The following is a 24,694-nucleotide window of genomic DNA, read 5'->3' on the forward strand; positions in this document are numbered from 1 at the left end:
TCTATGATGACCCACTGTTATTCTCCATAGAGAAATTACTTTACGAACCTGGGGATGAACGAGTGACGTCAGGACTTCTGTACTCTATTGCATCGGGTTTAATTAACAATTAAAATACAAGCTGATACACCCAAGCCCTATAACTACTGCGACCCCTCAGTAGTTTGCTACGTTTTTTTACATACATCTTCTCACCTTTTCAGATGGGGGGTCCGGGGCCAAATACATATAAATTTGGGGGTTCTCGACTTGAAAAGTTCTGAGGAGCACTGTGTTTTTTACTGGTGTCAGGGGCGACTCCTCAGCAGCAGGTTGTCCAGCTCTGTCTTGTTAATGGTTCCATAGGCCTGGGAGTAGCTTCCCAGTTTGGCCCGGGGGTCACCAGAGGTCGACACGTTGGAGTTGCTGTGGAAGACCTTCTTGCTGAAGCGATGCGCTGGAGGCCGAGCCTCACGGGTCTGAGAGTGGGAGCGCTGGTTCTGGAAATTTAGTAAAGGGGGGAAAAAGTTATTGATCAAATAATAATATAATTAAAGCTGCACTATGTAACTTTCCTCTTCTACCCCGGATTTGAATCAGGTCAGGCCATCAGGTCAGAATTCTAGCGGCTAGTTCGGGCTGAAGTGGTTAATGTATGTTTTGTTTTGTACCTATGCCCACCCGTGGCTACGCCCCTGCTTGAGTAAATGTACTTAGTTACTTTACACAACTGATGTTCAGCTAAATGTTTAAAAAGCTGCTTGTGAGCATTGCTGTGGTGAAACGACATGTTTTAAATGGTTTGTCTTTGTCAGATTGTGTTTAACAGCTGCATGGAGGCAATGTCTCCAGTGTAAACAACATGGTGTGATGACAACAACTAGGAAAATAGCTCCAAGGAAGACTGAAGGGGCCGTGTCCAGTGTTGCCAGAGTTTGCGAGAAAAACAAGCAACCAGGACTACGAAAACAAGCTCAAAAGAAGCGACTATCAAGATCAGTTTAACTACTTTAAAATTTTACATCGACTACTTGAAAATAGGCGATCTACAAGCTTGTATATCGGCTATTTTTAAAAAAACACACGCCGTTGTGAGCTTATAGAACAAAACAAAACATTTTATCTTGACAAGTTTTTGAAAAATGTGGAATGTTTTTGAAACACAAATCTTGTATGAGGGGTCCCTGCCTGGCACTTCATGGGCTTTCATTCCCGGCTTAAAACGCCAAAGCGCTCGCCTTAAAAAACATGGCCCGAGTTGAAAATAATTTCAAGCTTCAAGCAGCTTCAAGCAGATCAAAATGCCACACTTGAACGCAAGAATAAATGCTCAGCGCAGTGCTGCTCCACATACGCTGCTGCGCCCAGGAAAAAAAAACACCTCAGTGGACACACACAGTCCCTTATTGTCAACTCTTAGTTTTTTCTAGTTTTGAGAGAAAGTGTCACTATACCCACAACAATAAAATAAGCATAATGAAATATCAACACAATCTTTTCAGTTGAACTGTCAAAGCAGTGCTGATGATCCATTTGTCCATTTGTACACTCTCAGAGTTACAGACCCATAAGGGTCCATTTGGTTCCTATATCTATTATCATTTAGCTGGGGACCCCCTGGAACCCCCCCAAGGACCCCTGGGGGTCCCCGGACCCCATTGCTATACACATAAAGCTTTATTATTATGATGATGATGATGATGACGGGACACTGACCAGGCGTGCGGACGTCACACACATCATGCCAGAGCACACAGAGGGGGGCTCGTCCCTGCGGACCAGCGGGTTGTTGTGGGCGTGGCCCTGGGTCAGCGTCAGGGAGAAGGAGCTGGTGGTCCGAGCCACGGGGGCCGAGCGACCCCTCTGCACGATCTGCTCCATGGACTAGTAGAGAGGGACGTGAATGAACAGAGAGAGAGAGAGAAACACTTTAGAGCTGGAGGTTATAGGCTCTATGCGCCAGTGTTGATTTCGCCGACTAAAACTATGACGAAGAGTGTCTGCTGCCTATTTTCACTGACAAAAAAAAAAAAAAAACTAAGCTGCGATGACTAAAACTATGACTAAATATATTGACAATTACGTCAACAAATAAAAAATAAAATATTAGTGAGGGACTAGTGGAGAAGAGATCCAGTAGAATTAAAAGACCAGTCATTTTATGTTTGGTTGCGCTCGGGTGTTGCGCTCTGAAAATAGCAGATCTACAAGCTCCCAACGCGCCGGGAGCTTGTAGATCGGCTATTTTCAGCATACAACCAAGTGTAAAATCTGCCATTATGACGCAATCAAGGCACCACCAAAATATTTTTTTTTGTCAACTAAATCAACTGTAGATTTGACTTGACTTACTTGACTTATTCCTGTAAGCTCATAGATGGAGCATAGGGCCACTGTAGATTTAGTTGACTAAAATCTTATGGTATTTAGTCAACTAAAACTAGGCAAAAACTAAAACATTTCAGATGACTAAAATATGACTAAAACTAAATGGAATCTCATTCAAAAGACTATGACTAAAACTAAATCTAAATTTGCAGTCAAAATCAACACTGCCATGCACAGCAGTCATACTGGAAAGAAATTGGGCCTCTTCCTTACTTCCTTGAGTTCCTTCACAGCTACGGACCCTTACAGGTCCATTTGGTTCCATTTCTACACTTTCAGAGTTACACACCCGTAAGGGGCCATTTGGAACCCCCTCAAAGAACCATGAGGGGTCCCTGGACCACACTTTGAGACCCACTGGTGTAGCAGAGTGTTTCCAGTGAGCCAACATGCACAATACAACAGTAAGGAAGAGGCCCAATGTCTTTTCAGTATGGCTGCTGTGCATAGAGCCTATTCAGACAATAGAAAATAGAAAATAAGGGAGGGAGTGATTAATTGCGTAATTAATTAATACAAAATAATAATAATCATGTAAATAAGAGTGAATCATTGAAAGAGCGAATGAATCAATCAAATCAAATAAAAGTCAAATGGGCTTGATGATTGGATCCCAGCTACTTACTATATTACCGTTGGCGCCATCTTTTGGCGATGTAGTGACGTTGTCGTTACTGGCGTGCTGTGCCAGCTTGCGGCCGGCTGCACCGTATCGATAGTTAGTCTTGGCAAAACCATCTGAATGAAGCAATGACATTTAAATAAAAACACCAGGGGACAGATTAGGAGAGCTGTAAGTGGAGTATGTGGTTTCATAGATAGATTAATACAAAGACAAAGTAATAAAAAAATGAGAGTGGAGAGGAGCGGGACGATTTTTTACACTGCAAGTGCAGAGCACATGTCCCTGATCAAGATTTCATTCAAATTTCTCCCTAATCCACTCAAGTATGTTTATAAATACCTTGTGTCAGTTTAGTTATATCACCAGCCGATCAAAGGATATTATTTGAAACGCAAGTGACGGGTTTTGGCTGAACGAACCACACTTGCTTTGCGAGTCCCCCTCTCAGTGATTAACCATTAACCCACAGGATTTAACAATTTCCATCTTTTAAAAAAAAGACTGTCTACATAAAAAGGAAAGTAGGAAACTTGGATGGCGTCTTTTGCAACATAGTAGGCCTAGCTGTCCATCTAGGCTCATGGGATTGGGGCCAAAAGAGAAAGTGTTTTGGACACGAAGCAAAAAATAACTTTTTTTTTGGGCTGCAGAGCGGCCGGTGTGCAAATCAAGGTGAGCGACGGCACAGGGGGGTAGCGGAGCGGGGGGGGGAAACAACATGAGCGTATAGCGTGACTACTTTACCACTGTGCCAGAAGAAAAAAAGAAGACACCACTTTAGAGTGCATTTAGAATTCCTGAATTGTACCACAGAAATCAATAAAGGTTTAGTTTATCTTATCTTATCTTATCTTATCTTATCTTATCTTATCATGACATGATGTGTGTGTCATTCATACGTACTTGGGGAGTGTGTGATGGGGTTATAGGTGAGTCTCCCGTGGACTGGACTACATGTTGGACTGCTCTTCTTATGGGGAGAGTTCACCGGGCCGGGGGGTTTGGCCATGATGACCTTGTCTGCCGGAAGAGCATCCTCTTCTCCATTCCTGTGCCCTGCGACCGGGTCACTTCCTCCACTGTCCTTCCTGTCAGAGCTGCCCTTGCCGCCCACACCGTCCCCACTGTCCCTCGTCGACCCCCCCGACCCCGGTGGGCTGGCTGTGGGTCCCTGCTGCACCGGTCTCGGCACTATCCTCTGATTGGCCCTCTTCTCAAGGATCATCTGTTCCCCCCCCAACATAAGAGACAGAGCATTTAGTGCATTGGTTCATAAAGTTTGTGGGGGGGGTACCTCATATAGGTTGTTATGGTACTGAACCACAGACAGTTTGTTATGGTACTGAACCACAGACAGGTTGTTATGGTACTGAACCACAGACAGTTTGTTATGGTACTGAACCACAGACAGTTTGTTATGGTACTGAACCACAGACAGTTTGTTATGGTACTGAACCACAGACAGTTTGTTATGGTACTGAACCACAGACAGTTTGTTATGGTACTGAACCACAGACAGTTTGTTATGGTACTGAACCACAGACAGTTTGTTATGGTACTGAACCACAGACAGTTTGTTATGGTACTGAACCACAGACAGTTTGTTATGGTACTGAACCACAGACAGTTTGTTATGGTACTGAACCACAGACAGTTTGTTATGGTACTGAACCACAGACAGTTTGTTATGGTACTGAACCACAGACAGTTTGTTATGGTACTGAACCACAGACAGTTTGTTATGGTACTGAACCACAGACCGTTACCAGACTGTTGCCTCACACAATTTTCAAATGTTTCCGGTCATACAGTCTGGGACTCGGAAGCTCCGATCGTGATTAGAATATAAACCGGATGTGGAGCCTCCTCTCCATTTCCGTTTCGTCTTTACAGTCGCGCAAATTTTTCCTAATATAAATACAAATCATCTAAGTGTACATAGCTTGCTGCTTAGCAGAAATGGAAATTAAAAAGTACAGTGTAAAGATATTTTAAAAGATATTTTCGTGAACGGAAGTGCCAGTTTCCTCTCTCGGATTTTGGGAGTTGTAGTTCCAGACTCTATATAGCATTCAGAGATTGTGGAATAGGTGTCTGGCTACACGAGACTATTATGGTACTGAACCCAGGCCCTCAGAGTTGTTGAGAAACATTGAAGCTGCCAAAGCTGGAACTGCAGGCGGGGAGAAATACATGCACGAGCAAAAAATACTGAGATATTTATATATATAAAATATAATATTACATTACATTACATTACATTACAGTCATTTAGCCGACGCTTTTATCCAAAGCGACTTACAATAAGTGTATTCAACATAGGTAGGGAATGAAAACTACTAATCACATGTAAACATATTATACATAAATACATATGCATTTACATATAAATATGAATCTCGAGTGTATTTAATAAATATCTCGCGTTCATGTCTCGACAAACGGGCTGCCGTAGGACGCAAACAGGACACTAGTGCGCATGCTCATAACTCTATGGCTGCTCGAAACGTCTCGAAAACGTCTCAATAATTCTACTTCCGGCAGGCTTCCGGGTGCTTCAAAACGACACTGAGCACATTCATTGAAATGAATAGCTGGGGGGCGGGACAATCCGCCCTCTAGTTATATTATATCTCTATGACTGAACCACAGACAGTTTGTTATGGTACTGAACCACAGACAGGTTGTACCTCATACAGTTTGTTGCGGTACTGAACCACAGACAGGTTGTACCTCATACAGTTTGTTGCGGTACTGAACCACAGACAGCTGCACGTCATCATCCACAGGCAGAACCACTTCATAGTGGAGAGCAGGCTCTTTGTCTGGGTTATGGAACCTGCAGCAGGGGAGGAACACACACACACACAGACACACACACACACACACACACACACACACACACACACACACACACACACACACACACACACACACACACACACACACACACACACACACACACACACACACACACACACACACACACACACACACACCCCTTGTGACGGAAGGTGACAGGGCATTTGCTGCTAGGGGTCCATTTCTGTGGAACCAACTCCCCCTGCAAATTAGACAGGCCACTTCGGTGTCCACTTTTAAAAACCTTTTAAAAACTCATTACTTTAGAATGGCCTTTAGCTAGAAGGAATAGTCAGCTATTTCTCTGCTTTCACTCTTATTTTTTGGTATTATTATTTTTGTATGGTTCCTTTGTTTGTACATTTTCCATCATTGAATTGTTTTTATATTCCCTGTGCATGTATTGTATTTGTATTGTTAGGCACTTTGTAAACCTGTTTTTGAAAAGCGCTATATAAATAAAGTGTATTATTATTAGGAGAGGAGAGGAGAGGAGAGGAGAGGAGAGGAGAGGAGAGGAGAGGAGAGGAGGTACCTGGCTACATAAGGGTGCTGCAGGGCCTGGTCAGCGGTCAGCCTCTTGTCCGGGTTGAACACCAGGAGGCCACAGAGCAGGTCCAGGGCGTCAGGAGGCACAGAGGGCTGGAGAAGGTCCTCTATGGGCACCTGGGGCCTGGGGCGAGAGACACAGAGAGAGACCGCGAGAGAGAGAGAGAGAGAGAGAGAATGGAAGAATTGCAACAGAGACGGGTGTAGAGAGAAATAACCTTTTAGAAGAATGACAGTTAAAACAGAGGAACAGTATTTTACGTCATACTATTAAATGAACTAAACTCTGTCAGTCCGACATGTGCATTGACCGGTATACAGTATGCAGGGAGTGAGGAAACCCAGTCTTCGGTTTTACCAAACTTTAAGCCATTTGTTTAGCATTTTCTGTCACGGGCTGTGGGATCTGTAGTTGCAGTCATGGTCCCCGCAGGCTATGGGATGTGTACAGTAGTTGCGGTTGCGTCCCCATAGCCTGGGTGGACGTCAACGCTAGTTGTTGGTTGGTTGTCAGGATGACATTGTGGCCGGTCGTGACCGGGCTCCCCCCCCCCCGGGTATGGGACGAGTTACTAACTGAAGCCAGAGCTGTGTGTAACCTATGAGAAAGCGTACAATGTGTTCACCGTACAGCAGAGAGGGTTCTTACTTCATCATAGTTCTCTGGATGACAGAAGCGCCGTACTCAGACCTGATGGCCACGATGTCTGAGAGAGAGAGAGAGAGAGAGGTTACAATGTGTCGTCAGACACTGCTCACGTGTCATCCTACGATCCACAAGCTCACAACGCATCACATTGTGATGCGTTGTGAGCTTGTAGATCTGCTCTTTTACACATGCCATGCGATGTGCATGAATTATATAATCATATACTGTAGGCTTAGGCTGCAATCCAGATACTACCCCCCCCCCCCATAATATTGTGCACATTTCCCATTGCTTCTAAAAGTGTATTATCGGCACCATTGCCAACTTCCTCTTTTTTATCTACTCAAGTGCTTTTACCTGGACTATTGCCAACGTTATTTTCTTTTTTAATCTGCTGAAGTGGTTTTTAAACGTACTATTGCCAAGTTTATCTTTCGTCTTTATTCTTCTCTTTACATTTATCTAGTATTATAACTATTATGATATTTTTTTTACATCCAGTATCATCACTATTATTATCTTGTTGTTTTATTGTATTGTTGTTGTCAGTGGCATGCACAGACATTTTGAGGGGCAGGTGCTCAAGTAAATTATACTTTTTTGTGTTTACTTGGTCTGCTCTTTTTTCCCTCTACACCTATACCTCTTTGCCAAAAATAGCCGATCTACAAGCCCACAACGCCTCGCAGCGCGAGGCGTTGTGAGCTTGTAGATCTGCTATTTTTGGCTAAAGTTCTCCTCAGAAAAGGGATGCTAGGTTTCGAGTGGTTATGGTAAAAAGAAAAATCATATCACATAAAGATTTGGCGGACCCCCTGTAGTAACTCTGAGGACCCCCTAGGGGTCCCGGACCCCCTGTTGAAGACCCCTGCTGTGCCCTTTTTTCAAAAGGGCACTTCTGGTCAAGAGGGCAAAGGGCAGGTGCTCTAGCACCACCTAGAGTCTATCTGTGCACGTCCCTGCCCTCTGGGGTGCGGGTGTGTGTGTGTGTGTGTGTGTGTGTGTGTGTGTGTGTGTGTGGTGCCTGTCTCACCCTCTGGGGTGTGTGTGTGTGTGTGTGTGTGTGTGTGTGTGTGTGTGTGTGTGTGTGTGTGTGTGTGTGTGTGTGTGTGTGGTGCCTGTCTCACCCTCGGGGCTGGGGTGTGGTATGGCACTCATGATCTTCTCTATCTGGTTGATGGTTGAAGTCCCGGGGAACAGTGCCTTGCCCAGCAGCATCTCTCCCAGGATGCAGCCGATGCTCCACATGTCCACGCCCTTAGTGTACCTACACACACACACACACACACGCACACGCACACGCACACACACACGCACACGCACACGCACACGCACACGCACACGCACACGCACACACACACACACACACGCACGCACACAGACACACACAGGTGTAAAGTATACATTTACTCAAGTACTGTACTTAAGTAAAATTCTGAGGTATTTTTACTTTACTGGAGTATTTCCAATTTTCAAAACTTTTACTTCTACACCACTACATCTCAGAGGCAAATATTGTACTTTTACTCCACTGCAATTATTTGACTTTAGTTACTAGTTACTTTGTAGATTTTGATTATTATTACAAAACATACATTAGCCACTTCAGCCCTATATACATTTCGGCCATTTGAAAATAGCAGATCTACAAGCGATGCGACGCATTGTGAGCTTGTAGATCGGCTATTTTCAAATGATTTTTTATACATTTCATTCATTTTAAAACTTGTGAAATGGGACATTCTGCATAATGAGTGCTTTCTACTTTAAGTACATTTTGACACCAATACCTTTGTACTTTTACTCAAGTAAATTTTGAATTCCGGACTTTTACTTGTAACAGAGTATTTCTACATTGTGGAATTGATACTCTTACTTGAGTACATTTTTTTTAGTACTTTTCCCACCACTGCTATTGTCTGCAGTGGTGGTCTGCAACGTACCGCATGGTTCTGCAAAGCACATTGATTGCCCTGTCAGACAGACTATACTGTTAACATGTTTTATGTGAGGCTGTAAAGATGTAAGGAGCTGAAGTCAGTTCCTTACATGTAACAAATAGTTGGCAACAAAGTGCTTGTGATTCAGATTCTTATCAAAGGCCACTTCCTGGTTTTGCTGACGGATGAAACGTGTCTTGCTTACTTTTAACTTCTTATTCATCCTGCCGCCCCTGTTTTGAACATTGTCATTAATAACGAAATAGCAGATCTACAAGCTCACAACGTGTCGCGATCGGTTACGTTGTATTGCCACATTATAAAATAAGTGTTTAAAGGAGAAGTAAAATACATTTTATTCTGATAGTAATCATTGCTATAGTGTTCAGTAGCAGGGGTCTCCTTTAGTAAACAATAGAAAATACATTTTCATATGGTAGACCGATTTCATCCAATCAGGAGAGAGACCTCATACAGGATACAGGATAAACAATTGTAATTGGAATAATGAAGAATAAATGAGCAGACAAAACTAGAACTGGTGCACAAGTTGATAAATAATCTTGGAGGAGATTCTCTCAAACACTCTATAGCAATGGTTACTATCAGAATATAGTATATACTTGTTTTAGTTTTTAACCAAAGAATATCCCAGAGCACCTTTAATGTGTTCATCCAGCAGTGTGAGTACCTTGTGGATCCCAGCAGGATCTCAGGAGCGCGGTACCACCGCGTGGCCACGTACTCGGTCAGCGCCGGGTTCCCGCTGTCCTCCTGCATCTGGGACAGGGAGCGGGCCAGACCGAAGTCACACAGCTTCACAAAACAGTCTGTGTCCAACAGGATGTTGGAAGGCTGAGGAGGAGAGACATTTTGGACATTTTGGATTTAAATACTCAGATGTCGATTTGAGAGACTGACGTCTTAATAGGACACAGCGTTTTGGACATGGAACGTTTGAATAAGATTATAAACAGATTTAGGAACAATGCTGCAGTACAGGTCCACCAGGGTTCAGAACCTTGTTTATATGGCCAGCTCATGCTAAACTCTGGGCACATTGCCTCACTGCTGTCTGCAGGCTTAAAGGGGATTTGGAACTATTAACTTAAAACTTAAAATCAACAGGAAGTTAACATTTTAATTTAAAACAAAAACTGTTCTGGGTTTTGTGATGTTCTATATTGTCTGAATCAGCTTTGTTTGTGTTTGTTTATTATGTGCTCAAAGAGTGACTTGTTTGCTGTTGCACCGTACAATGAAAGTCAATGAGGAGCACATTTTTAATTATCAGTTTCTAATCAATTATTTTAGATTTCTTGTCCACCTTATGGAGTAACATCAGTAACTACATAACACAAACCTACACCAAAGTGGTCTTGCTCTTTAAGTGGTGTTGCAACTTACATACTAGGCCTTTAAATGAAGCCAGTGTTACTAGTGTTACCGTGCAGTACCTTCTGGTCTCTGTGGATGACGTTCCCAGAGTGTTACAGTCTTACAGTGTTACAGTGTTACAGTGTTACAGTGGAACAGTGTTTGTGTTACAGTGTTACAGTACCTTCTGGTCTCTGTGGATGACGTTCCCAGAGTGCAGGTACTTGGTGGCTCTGAGGAGCTGGTACATGACGTAGCGCTTATGGACGTCCCTCAGAAGGTTGCCTTTCTTTATCACCGCATGCAGGTCCGTGTCTGGTGAACACAACCAGATAAGATAAGATCAGCACCATGAAGGACAGCTCTACGGCTGTCTGTCATATAACGTGTGACTTTTATACCAGACACACAAACTACTGAAGCTCTGACAGAGAGACATGTTTTATACCAGACACTCAAACTACTGAAGCTCTGACAGAGAGACATGTTTTATACCAGACACACAAACTACTGAAGCTCTGACAGAGAGACATGTTTTATACCAGACACACAAACTACTGAAGCTCTGACAGAGAGACATGTTTTATACCAGACACACAAACTACTGAAGCTCTGACAGAGAGACATGTTTTATACCAGACACACAAACTACTGAAGCTCTGACAGAGTGACATGTTTTATACCAGACACACAAACTACCAGTGGTGAAAAGTAACTAAGTACATTTACTTAAGTACTGTACTTAAGTACAATTTTGAGGTATTTGAACTTTACTTGAGTATTTCCAATTTCCAATGCTTTTACTTCTACTCCACTACATCTCAGAGGCAAATATTGTACTTTTACTCCACTACAATTATTTGAAAACTTTAGCTACTAGTTACTTTTCAGATATAAATGATGATATTATGAAACATACATTAACCACTTTGGCCCTATTTTATACACAGGCTATTTGAAAATAGCCGATCTACAAGCTCACAACGCGTCGCATCGCGACGCGTTGTGAGCTTGTAGATCTGCTATTTTCAAATATTTTGTACTTTTACTTTTGGTACTCTAAGTACTTTTTGATACCAATACTTTTGTACTTTTACTCAAGTAAATTTTGAATTCCGGACTTTTACTTGTAACAGAGTACTTCTACATTGCAGTATTGATACTTTTACTTAAGTAAAACATTTGAGTACTTTTTCCACCACTGCAAACTACTGGGACGCTCTGACAGAGTGACATTTATAGAGCTGCTGCTGAGCCAATAGAAATGTAATCACAATATTTATCATCTAAAACCCCTGGCTGTGTGGCGCTCGCTCGCTACTTTTGTAGGACGCTGAGAGGACGAGAGAGAGAGAGTGTGTGTGTGTGTGTGTGTGTGTGTGTGTGTGTGTGTGTGTGTGTGTGTGTGTGTGTGTGTGTGTGTGTGTGTGTGTGTGTGTGTGTGTGTGTGTGTGTGTGTGTGTGTGTGTGTGTGTGTGTGTGTGTGTGTGTGTGTGTGTGTGTGTGTGTGTGTGTGTGTGTGTGTGTGTGTGTGTGTGTGTGTGTGTGTGTGTGTGTGTGTGTAGGGTGTAAGTGCAGTGCGTGGGGACACTGGCCCAGATTACACTACAGAGGGAGAGAGACCAAACTGTAGACTCAGCAGCAGCAAGAGCTCAGGACAAAAACCCCCGTGTGTGTGTGTGTGTGTGTGTGTGTGTGTGTGTGTGTGTGTGTGTGTGTGTGTGTGTGTGTGTGTGTGTGTGTGTGTGTGTGTGTGTGTGTGTGTGTGTGTGTGTGGTGTGTACACATGCATTTCCCCACTACTATACTGCTGAGTAAACCTGGCATCCTCCATTCTCCACTATTTGCTATATACTGTGATCTCATAAAGATAATGGCCTCTCACAGTGCAGTCACACCAAACGTTAGTTCTGCCTGTGAGGGTGGATTCTGCCAAATGCTTCTCAATGGGAACAGAGCGGGTTTTTTTTTCCAATCCACAAATGGCAACAAACCGCTCCATTCCCCTCGAAAAGCATTGACAGAATCCGCCCGTATATGTAAAATTCCAGTGCGGTGTGACCGGCCTTATCCCTTATTCGGATTTTTTTCTTTAAAAAAAAAACATTAAAAAAAAAAGTGAAAGTAGCCGATCTACAAGCTCACAGCGCATAGACCCTAACCCTAAAATGTATTTAAAAAAAAGCATAATAAGATTAGGCATATGGGATAAGGCAAGATAGGGCCCTTTGTCTTTCATGTCAACAGGTGTGATGCACCAAGCTTTTTGCACACGCACACAGCCAGATAGAGGTGTTTGTTTAGCGTTATGAATGTTTAGCGTTATGAATGTTTAGCGTTATGAATGTTTAGCGTTATGAATGTTTAGCGTTATGAATGTTTAGCGTTATTAATGTTTAGTGTTATGAATGTTTAGTGTTATGAATGTTTAGTGTTATGAATGTTTAGCGTTATGAATGTTTAGTGTTATGAATGTTTAGTGTTATGAATGTTTAGTGTTATGAATGTTTAGTGTTATGAATGTTTAGCGTTATGAATGTTTAGTGTTATGAATGTTTAGTGTTATGAATGTTTAGCGTTATGAATGTTTAGTGTTATGAATGTTTAGTGTTATGAATGTTTAGCGTTATGAATGTTTAGTGTTATGAATGTTTAGTGTTATGAATGTTTAGTGTTATGAATGTTTAGCGTTATGAATGTTTAGCGTTATGAATGTTTAGTGTTATGAATGTTTAGTGTTATGAATGTTTAGTGTTATGAATGTTTAGCGTTATGAATGTTTAGTGTAATGAATGTTTAGTGTTATGAATGTTTAGTGTTATGAATGTTTAGTGTAATGAATGTTTAGTGTTATGAATGTTTAGTGTTATGAATGTTTAGTGTAATGAATGTTTAGTGTTATGAATGTTTAGTGTAATGAATGTTTAGTGTAATGAATGTTTAGTGTTATGAATGTTTAGTGTAATGAATGTTTAGTGTTATGAATGTTTAGTGTTATGAATGTTTAGTGTAATGAATGTTTAGTGTTATGAATGTTTAGTGTAATGAATGTTTAGTGTTATGAATGTTTAGTGTAATGAATGTTTAGTGTTATGAATGTTTAGTGTTATGAATGTTTAGTGTAATGAATGTTTAGTGTAATGAATGTTTAGTGTAATGAATGTTTAGTGTTATGAATGTTTAGTGTAATGAATGTTTAGTGTTATGAATGTTTAGTGTTATGAATGTTTAGTGTAATGAATGTTTAGTGTTATGAATGTTTAGTGTTATGAATGTTTAGTGTAATGAATGTTTAGTGTTATGAATGTTTAGTGTAATGAATGTTTAGTGTAATGAATGTTTAGTGTTATGAATGTTTAGTGTTATGAATGTTTAGTGTAATGAATGTTTAGTGTTATGAATGTTTAGTGTTATGAATGTTTAGTGTAATGAATGTTTAGTGTTATGAATGTTTAGTGTAATGAATGTTTAGTGTTATGAATGTTTAGTGTAATGAATGTTTAGTGTTATGAATGTTTAGTGTTATGAATGTTTAGTGTAATGAATGTTTAGTGTTATGAATGTTTAGTGTAATGAATGTTTAGTGTAATGAATGTTTAGTGTTATGAATGTTTAGTGTAATGAATGTTTAGTGTAATGAATGTTTAGTGTTATGAATGTTTAGTGTAATGAATGTTTAGTGTTATGAATGTTTAGTGTTATGAATGTTTAGCGTTATGAATGTTTAGCGTTATGAATGTTTAGTGTAATGAATGTTTAGTGTTATGAATGTTTAGTGTTATGAATGTTTAGTGTAATGAATGTTTAGTGTTATGAATGTTTAGTGTAATGAATGTTTAGTGTTATGAATGTTTAGTGTAATGAATGTTTAGTGTTATGAATGTTTAGTGTTATGAATGTTTAGTGTAATGAATGTTTAGTGTAATGAATGTTTAGTGTAATGAATGTTTAGTGTTATGAATGTTTAGTGTAATGAATGTTTAGTGTTATGAATGTTTAGTGTTATGAATGTTTAGTGTAATGAATGTTTAGTGTTATGAATGTTTAGTGTTATGAATGTTTAGTGTAATGAATGTTTAGTGTTATGAATGTTTAGTGTAATGAATGTTTAGTGTAATGAATGTTTAGTGTTATGAATGTTTAGTGTTATGAATGTTTAGTGTAATGAATGTTTAGCGTTATGAATGTTTAGCGTTATGAATGTTTAGCGTAATGAATGTTTAGTGTTATGAATGTTTAGCGTTATGAATGTTTAGCGTTATGAATGTTTAGCGTTATGAATGTTTAGCGTTATGAATGTTTAGCGTTATGAATGTTTAGCGTTATGAATGTTTAGTGTTATGAATGTTTAGTGTTATGAATGTTTAGTGTTATGAATGTTTAGTGTTATGAATGTTTAGTGTTATGAATGAGCGCCACCGGCGAGGAAATCTGCAGATGGAGTGATAGAGTGGTTGTATTAGTCTTGTACTTTAGACCAGTGTGGTTCTTAAACTTGTCTTTATTTTACGTATTTCAAGGAACCCCATAACTCTCAGAGTTACAGGTCTGTAAGGTAACGGTCTATTTGGAACCCCCTGGAAACAGCTGTTTCAATGTGTATGACGTCAGGAGGATAATCCTGCAGAACTCACCCATGTATTCAAACACCAGATAGATGTCTTTGTCATTCTGTGCTCTGATGACATTTAAAAGCTTAACGATGTTGGCATGATTCCCAAACTCCTGTAGAAACACAATGTAGGGCATTAGCGCATGCACACAGCACACACGCGCACGCACGCACACGCACACACAGAAATACTTTCTTGAAACATGCTTTGACACATATATATATTTTTATTTTATTAAAGATTTTTTTGGGGGCTTTTTTATGCCTTTATTGATAGGATAGTAGGTTGACAGGAAATAGGGAGAGAGATGGGGAGTGACCCGAACCCGCGGCGCACTGTCAGGCTACTTTAGAGCCGCCCGGTATGACCGCTACGGCCCAGACCGCTACGCCAGCGCTCTGGGCCTTTGACTTTGACTCATAATATGTGATTATCAAAGTTGTGTATATACTGTACACACACAGTGGGCATGGTTTTGGATTAGTGACATAATGGTCAGAGAGTGTGTGTGTGTGTGTGTGTGTGTGTGTGTGTGTGTGTGTGTGTGTGTGTGTGTGTGTGTGTGTGTGTGTGTGTGTGTGTGTGTGTGTGTGTGTGTGTGTGTGTGTGCGCGTGTGCGCGTGCGTGTGATGTAAACCTCCTAACAGAGGCACTGGGTCTGATTAGCAGAGAAAGACAGCTGACAATGGGCTACTGTGTGAATATATGCTGCCGTCACAACGTGGAATGCCTTTACCAAAAGCCTGACTCCCTTACCCAAACTAACCTAAAAGAATGGCTGACCTCAAAATACAATTGGGCTAGTGGGTGAACCGATCGCCTAGTCATAGTGGTTATAGTCATATCGGCTCTAATGCAGTCTAACAGCGAGTTGCGGGTTCGATTCCCGAGCCCGGCAACCTTTGCTGCGTGTCACTCCCCGTCTCTCTCTCCCTGTTTCCCGTCACTCTTCCACTGTACTATCCAATAAAGGCAGAAAGGTTTTCCTTTTAGCGTAGCTTTTGAATGCACTATAGTGTTAACACTCTTGTTAATAAAGTATTCAATCAAGACGAAATGGAAGACAGATACAGACAGAGGGTGAAACATGTCTCCAGTCTAATTGTACCACTTAAACCAGGGGTACGTCTTCAATGTTTTCAGGCCCCCCTAGCTGAGAGCGAGATGAAGCAGGGACCCCCCTCTATATTGTATAAAATTGTGTTTCAGATTAAACCGTTTTTTTTTTTGCTTGGTCTGCTCTTTTTTCCCTCTAGTCTACACCTATACCTCTTTGCCAAAAATAGCCGATCTACAAGCTCACAACGCCTCGTGCTGAGCTTGTAGATCTGCTATTTTTGGCAAAAGTTCTCCTCAGAAAAGGGATGTTAGGGTTCAAGTGGTTAAGGTAAAAAAATAATCACATCACACAAAGATTTGGCGGACCCCCTGTAGTAACTCTGAGGACCACCTAGGGGTCCCGGACCCCCTGTTGAAGACCCCTGACTTAAACCCTATAGTTTGCATTGGCTGGAGTCCCCAAGGTATCTATACTAGGCCCTGTCCTTTTTTTCCCTCCATACCAAATCTCTTTGCTGAAAAAGTTTATAAGCTCACAACGCATCGTGTTACGCCACGTTTTGAGCTTGTAGATCAGCTTTATTTTTTGTCAAATGTTCACCTCCCAGAACTAGTGACGCTAGGTTTCATGTGGTTAATTTGGTCACAACAAGGAAGCCGCTGTGTTAGGAATATTTCCCCTTTGGACATTTGGCTACCACACAGCAACACAAGGCTAATCACTAAGTAGTTTAACTGTAATGTCAACATTACTTCTTACAGCGCTGAACTCTGCAACTGAGCAACTAAAAGGGATAGTTCACCTCCAAAATGACATTTTTTTGGAGACCTGAATTCATGGATATTCTTTAGTTTTTGTCTCATTCCTAAGACAATAATTTGATGACCAGCAGCGGTTCCGGTAGGAGACACAATGAGTCTCCTTTGTGTCTCCTACCGGAACCGCTGCCTACCGGTCATCAAATTATTGTCTTAGGAATGCGACAAAAACAAAGAAATATGCATGAATTCAGGTCTCCATGGGGTGACTAATCCATAGAAAGCCAATCATTTGATGACCGGCAGTGTCTCAAAGAGTAGGAGACTCAAAGAGTCATCAAATTATTGGCTGGAATGTGACGAAAACAAAAAAATCTCCATGAATTTAAGGCTTCATGGAGTGTGTAATTGATAGAAAATAAGTCCTTTTTGGGTGAACTACTCCTTTAAGGCCAGTTTGCCACAGTAAAATCCTGTGTTAATTTGAACAATTTGTAACTCTGAGATTGTACAAATGGAACCAAATGGACCCGTATTTGTACAATCTCAGAGTTACATTAACGCTGAGGATTTGACTGTGTAAGGCACTGGTAGGTCATCACAAAGGGATCTTTGGGTAAACAGCATACCTGCCTCAACTGTGACAACACACAAAACAAACACTCAACACAAAGCCACGTTATTCTTACCTGAAGGAACATGATTTCTCTGAATGTCCTCTGCAAAGAGAATACAACAGAGCGTTAGGTACCACCACACACTAACAGCTATACTTTACTGCAGTGGTTCTCTTGTCCGCCTTTGGAGTCACATCATGGCAAGGTAACCACACAACCCAAACCTCTACCAAAGTGGTCTTTCCCTTTAAAAGAGTCTGGATATTATCAAAATGAGCACTGGACACTCATCACACATATCATATTATTGTCAGTAAAGAGTCAATAAAAAATAATTTTCAAGGTATAAAATGCCTCTGGTCTTTTTTCTTGTAAATCTGTGGTTGACAGTGAGAGACACTGTTGTCGTTGTGACAAAACAAGGTTTTAATTCTCCTGTTTACACCTCACCTGGGCGTCTGTCCTGTTTCTGAAGGCATCGAAGATCTTCTTTACGGCCACGATCTCTCCAGTCTGTCTGTCCACCGCCTTCCACACGATGCCATAGGCCTGTGACACAAACACAACGTCAATACCATACCATGCCATAGGCCTGTGACACACACGTGCACGTGCACACGCACAAGCACACACACACACACACACACACACACACACACACACACACACACACACACACACACACACACACACACACACACACACACACACACACACACACACACACACACACACACACACACACACACCCATACCATACCGCAGGGGTCTTCAACGTTTTCAGGCCAATGAAGCAGGGACTCCCTCTATATTGTATAAAATTGTGTTTCAGATTCAACTGTTTTACGTTCACTTGGTCTGCTCTTTTTTCCCTCTACACCTATACCTCTGTGCCGAAAATAGCCGATCTACAAGCTTGTGAGCTTGTAGATCGGCTATTTTTCGCTAAAGTTCTCCTAAGAAAAGGGATGCTAGGGTTCAAGTGGTTAAGGTAAAAAAAAAAAAGATCATATCACACAAAGATTTGACGGACCCCCTGTAGTAACTCTGAGGACCCCCTAGGGGTCCCGGACCCCCTGTTGAAGACCCCTGCCATACCGTAGGCCTGTGACATTGTTCATATCATAAAGTGCGGGTGTGGGAATGGCTAGAAATCTTAGAAGCAATACGGGTAATACAGAAAGGTTTTTGTTAGACATGGTCAATATGAGAGGACATGTCTGTAATGAGAGGATTTCAACACAATAACAGCAGTGTGAACAATGTAGGGCAGAGTGGGGAGGTGAAGGGTGAAACAAACAGCCGGCTCCCAGGACACCCTGAACACTGTGCTGAACACTGTGCTGAACACTGCTGAGTTGAGCTGAAGAGAAGCAGGCCTCAGTGTTGGAGAGCACTGGGTCAGCTTGACTGACCTCTGGTCTCTCTGGGGGTTCCAGCAGTGTTCTGCTATATGTGTCACTTTATGCACTGTCTGTCCTTTTGTCTTTTTTTCTAACGTTGTTCTCTGTGCTTTTTCTAATGCAGTTTTTAGTCCCCTGGCTCCGACAAGAACTCCTCCCATGGGAGACAAAATAAAGGGAACCTTGAACTTGAACCTTATCATCCCTCCCTATCCTGGGGGGGAACATTGGACAAAAATATCTACAAGATCAAGGCTATTTATGGCGAAGAGATTAAAAAATATATATTTTTCATCCCTCGATTTTGTAATCCTTTTTTTCACCTTTTGCCAATTTTCTAAGTGAGCCTGGGCACTACACTCCCCCCACCAGCCTAGGGAGCCCAGGGCCGAGCTCATGCCTCCTTCAATGCATGAGAGCCAACTGACCTTCTTCTCGGCGAAGAGATTTGATGTACAGTATAGCGCACCAAGTAAAGAGCCAACCCCGGTCACCTTAGTATTAGTTTACTAAGTATAGAGGGATTAAGTGGTTTTAAAGCAGCTTCTGTTAGTTTTATCAGATGGTGCAGGGCAGAGAGACAGGGGAGATGGGATAACTAACTAACTGTATGACAACATCATACAGCAAGCTAAAGATCAAGGTTTGATTTGTAAAAATGTCCATCCTTCCATAGTTGATCTACATGCTCACCAAAGCATCATGATGCAATGCATTGTGAGCTTGTAGATCTGCTGTTTCTGGGGGGATGCCAGCATTCATGTGGTTAACATGCTGTATTTGTTTTCCCTTATGTTGTTCTAAGCTCGTGCTCTTTTGATTTGGCTATTTTATCTCATGTGTTTATGAAAGTAGGTAGCTGATATATTGCATTTTTACCTTAGCGCTAGGTATACTCTTGGTTGCTTGTTTTTACAGGAAATGCACTTAAGACTTCTGGTGATTAGTAGTTTTCGTTCCCTACCTATGTTGAATGCACTTATTGTAAGTCGCTTTGGATAAAAGCGTCTGCTAAATGACTGACTGTAATGACTGACTGTTCTACATAAAATGAGGCAACGCTGCTATTATGCAGCTTTGACCCATTGAATCCGGGAACACATCTGTTTCATTTTAAGATTTTTTTGGCTATTCAAAAATAGCAGATCTACAAGCTCATCCCACTGCTACTTTTGAAAAATCTAAAATATTTGTGCAAATAAAAAGATATAAAACATTTTGAGATGGGGTTCGCGGCCAAATACATATCTAAAAACATTTCCTAAATCCTAACAGTATGTTGCTATATCAGTGGTGCTCCAACTTTTCCATGTCATGGACCCCCAAAATGATATGCATTTGGCCGTGGACCCCCATCTCAACATATGTTGTTCCAGGGACCCCCCAGAAGCACAGATAGGAGTTAAAAATGTTCGCTTTAAAACATATATTCAAAGATTTGCACACATTTTCCCACGATTGTTCCAAAAAATAGCAGATCTACAAGCTCATAGCGCGGCACTCGGTGCCGTGCTATGAGCTTGTAGATCTGCTATTTTTTGAATAGCCCAAAGACATCTATAAAATTACACAGATACGTTCCCGGTCTTGGATGGATTAAGACCAGAGAACTGACAGGCAGTGAGTGCGGTGGGCGTTCAACAGCACTGTGTACTTCCTACTAGTCAAGAGGCAGGCTTGGCTGATAGCTGTATGCTCCATCCAGCAGAAAGCAGGTCTGACAGACAGCTGTGGAACGGGAGCGCTCTCCTGAGCCCTGGCTCAGTGGGTAAGGTGAGATAACACATGTGACAGCAGTTCCAGCTGGCCACCTGGTTACAGTGCTGTCTACAGCAGTGATCTCCACAGCTAATCTGACATTTAAACACACTTTGTAATTTGGCCCCTGGGGGAACATGATCATCAGAATTGCTGGAGAGGGGCAGCAATTAATAAACCACTATTTATTATTATTATTATGCCCCCCACATGCCTGTGTGACAACAACCTGCCAGCTGATGACAGGAACACTGCTATGGCTTCAAGAGAAAGCTGAAAGCCTCACTATGTAACTTTTATTTTCAATGAATACGTGTTAATTTCGTCCAATCTGTATGGTAGAGAATGTTAATACAATATAACTTAAGCAATTGCGGTGGTTGTATGTTGTCTCTCTGCTCTTCTATTGAGACATTTAGATTGTGTCAAATGTCTCACCTAGACCATAGACAGTAAAAAGGATGGACAAAGTTACGCCCATACACTCTACAGACCCTAAATGAAGCCTATTTATCAGCTATTTCAAATCCGCCATCTTTCTATTCACCTGTTTCCTAGGCTGTGTGTTTTCCACTTCCTGTCAATTTGATCCAATGAAATCCAATGAAACTGGTCAGATGACCAATGATATCCAATGAAATCGACAGGAAGTGGAAAACACACAGCCTAGGAAACAGGTGAATATATCGTGTCATATTCTATGCAACCGGAAATTAATGCTATTGGTTGTGTAGCTTGTCACTCAAAGCATCACAAGGCTACGCCCCTCCTACAGCATACCATACTTTATCATCAATTTTAAAATAAATGGGACCATAATTTACCAAAACGCATATCATGGTGATTGAAAGAAGACTTTAAACTAGCGACTGGAAGCATATAGTATTTATGACAATGTTTATTAAGGTAATAAAATCAAGTCTAAAGTTCGGCAAAAACCCACCCACTTGCATTGAGTTATTGTCTCCACCAGGCCGAAAGGCATGGCATAAATAACACAATCATATTAAAGTGCTGACCACATTCAACAATAAATCTATACACCTTTTGTATTGTTATGCGTGTATATAATAGGCTAGTAAGTGACTCTTCTTTTGTTGGTGGTTATTTCTGCCATTAAACCACCATATCATTTGGAAATAAATGTGCTCTAAAAATAAAAGTGGAATTTGCTTTTGAAAGACTAATATCCTGTTATCAGGACTCCTGTGCAAGCAGGACAACTATCAATACATGCAATAAAACATTAATAACCCTTGGATTATGGCCCCAGCATTCCAGTAAAGCTCCTGCTAGTCCTCAGATAAAAGTATTATATTACATAAACCTCTTTGTGTATAACTTCTGGTATTTACTGGAGGAATTTATCTTAAGAACGAGGGGAAAGGGTGAACATGGACGAGAGTGCTTTTGAACACTAAATGAAGTGGTCCTCAAACGTTTAAATGTCAAGGACCCCACTTACAGACGTGTAAGGGTCCATTTAAATTAGAACCCCCTCAATGAACCCTGAGAGTCCCTGGACCCCACAGTAGAAGTATAAGTATTGAAAATTGGAAATACTCCACTAAAGTAAAAAATACCTCAAAATTGTACGTAAGTGTTTTACACACATTATAAAACATACATTAACCACTTTAGCCATATTTTATACCTAGGCTATTTGAAAATAGCAGATCTACAAGCTCACAACGCGTCGCAACGCGACGCGTTGTGACCTTGTAGATCTGCTATTTTCAAATATGTTAGTACTTTTACATTTGGTACTTTAAATATATTTTGATGCCAATACTTTTGTACTTTTTTTGTAATACCTCAAAATTGTACTCATGTACAGTACTTGAGTAAATGTACTTAGTTACTTTACACCCCTGACTAAATGGAGGTGAAGTGAGAGTGTTTGCTTGTTGTGTCTCTCCAGTCCTCCAGACACATGGTAACTAACAGCAGCTAAACACACACACACACACACAACACACACACACACACACACACACACACACACACACACACACACACACACACACACACACACACACACACACACACACACACACACACACACACACACACACACACACACACACACACACACACACACACACACACATTACTAAACATTATATTACATTGTACACAGACTCACCCCTTTCCCCAGCCTCCTCTTGATCTCATATTTCAGAGAAATGTGTTCCTCCACCTCAGAGACACAGAATGATTTGATGCTCATCTTTTATTTCTTTTCTTTCTTTCTTTTCTTTCTCTCTGTCTCTCTCTCGGGGAGGAAGGAGGTCATTCACACATCCTCCTCATCATGCAGAGAAATAAATCAGTTATAACAGAAGGCTGTCCTCTTCCTCAGTGCAGGGCTGCAGGTGTTCTCAGCGTGTTAGGAAACAACACTGGCAGAATGATGCATTCAACATGATATCTGTTTATAAGATTAAATATCAGCTCACAAATATATATATAGATCCTCCTGCTTGAAGTTGTGAGAGATCTCATCAGATCAGATCAAATCAGAGGTCCGTGGTGTTGCTGCTCGATCGAGTGAATTACATTAATATCCAGTTGTTTCAGTGGTTTCTATATAAAAGGATAAAGTCCAAAGCTCGGTGACTATACTGTAATGTAAACATCCAGACTGCTGTTAAACTGCTGGATACTAAGTAACCAAACTAACAGCGTTCTGTCACTGCTGGTCGTCCTGGAGACGAAGGCGCTGCTACAGTGTGTCTATGGGGGGGAGGAGGGGGGCGGGGGGGGGGGGGGCTCTTAAAGAGACAGTCTCACACCAGCTCTTAAAGAGACAGTGTTTCTGGACACCAGCTCTTAAAGGAGGAGTTCACCCAAAAAAAAATCTTATTTTATATCAATTGCACGCCCCATGAAGCCTTAAATTCATGGATTTATTTTTGTTTTTGTCGCATTCCTAAGCCAACAATTTGATGACCGTGTGTATTTCCGGTAGGACACACAAAGAATCTACTTTGTGTCTCCTACCGGATACATTAGTCGGTAGGAGACGGGAATCAAATTATTGGCTTAGGAATGCGACAAAAAACTAAAAATAAATACATTTAAGGCTTCATGGGGTGTGCAATTGATAGAAAATAAGTCATTTTTTGGATGAACTACTCCTTTAAAGACTGGTACAGAGTAGACCTCATCTAGACCTACTGCACATATAACAGAACTGCCAACTTTAAACACATTTTAAATATTAGGCTTATGTATACTATTTAAATCGTTTTGAGAAAAAATGCTTCTAATTGTCCCAAAGTGACTAAGGGGTCCAACTGTAAATACCTTCGCCAACTGTTTTTATTATATTTTGCCACTTGCTTTGGCAATGTAAACGTATGTTTTCTCATGGCAATAAAGCTCCTTTGAATTGAGTTGTTTAAGAATATAACATATAAAAACCCATCAACATTTAACAAATGTTATTGGCTCTCATTAGAAACTAGAGAAAGTGCTCCTCGGAGCACAGGTCTCCGCCAGGTCAGGTAGGTTAGTGTGGGACAGCAATGTTCGTAATTCGCCAATCAGGCTGGAATGTGAAACATCGGACGGATCGGACGGATCCGTCTTGATGACTTGACTAAAGAGATAATTTGCGTGATGTTTGGATAACATTTGTGGGAGTAATATAAAAAAAGAATGCCTCCTGGTGGTGCTATAATAGGGCAATGTTGAAAGGGCATTTATTCCTCAACGTAGTGCGAATATAAGTGAAAAGTTTCACCGCAATCCGACGCTGCGTTCATGAATTGCGGCATTTTGTTCGGGCCACTCCTGCAAACTTTAGATGTCAATCTTAGCCAATCAGGATGGGATATGAAAAATCGAACAGATCCGACTTGATCACATGACTATAGAGGTACCGTAATGTGTACCTGTTATTGGATATCATTTTAAATGGGTACAGTAGCTTATATATAGAAATGACAGAGCCGGTGTAGGGGAGGTGGTGTATAGCCATCTATGTAAAAGCCAGGTTCACTGTTACTGTGTTTTAGTTTGTTTCAGTCCCAGCACATTTAGAACCTGTATACCTCATTGAAGCTGGATCTGGGTCAAACATGTTCTGTAATAGTGGTGATCTATCTCTGC

General features: G+C 41.2%; 1 protein-coding gene across 1 annotated transcript; it reads right to left on the reverse strand.

The window, feature by feature from the left end:
* Positions 1–287: 287 nt before the first annotated feature.
* Positions 288–22,808, reverse strand: mapk15 (mitogen-activated protein kinase 15; the record flags this gene model as incomplete). The annotated part of the gene is made up of 14 exons (XM_084079784.1): positions 288–479; positions 1,696–1,863; positions 2,993–3,105; positions 3,896–4,217; positions 5,726–5,831; positions 6,390–6,527; positions 7,053–7,110; positions 8,180–8,319; positions 9,684–9,847; positions 10,554–10,684; positions 15,004–15,094; positions 17,490–17,519; positions 17,868–17,966; positions 22,725–22,808. The coding sequence occupies 14 exons, from the start codon at positions 22,806–22,808 to the stop codon at positions 288–290; spliced, it is 1,836 nt and encodes a 611-aa protein (XP_083935910.1).
* Between the last annotated feature and the right edge of the window lie 1,886 nt (positions 22,809–24,694).

Source organism: Gymnoscopelus microlampas (genome assembly GCF_963454915.1).
Source record: "Gymnoscopelus microlampas genome assembly, chromosome: 15".
In the NCBI taxonomy this organism is placed as follows: Eukaryota; Metazoa; Chordata; class Actinopteri; order Myctophiformes; family Myctophidae; genus Gymnoscopelus; species Gymnoscopelus microlampas.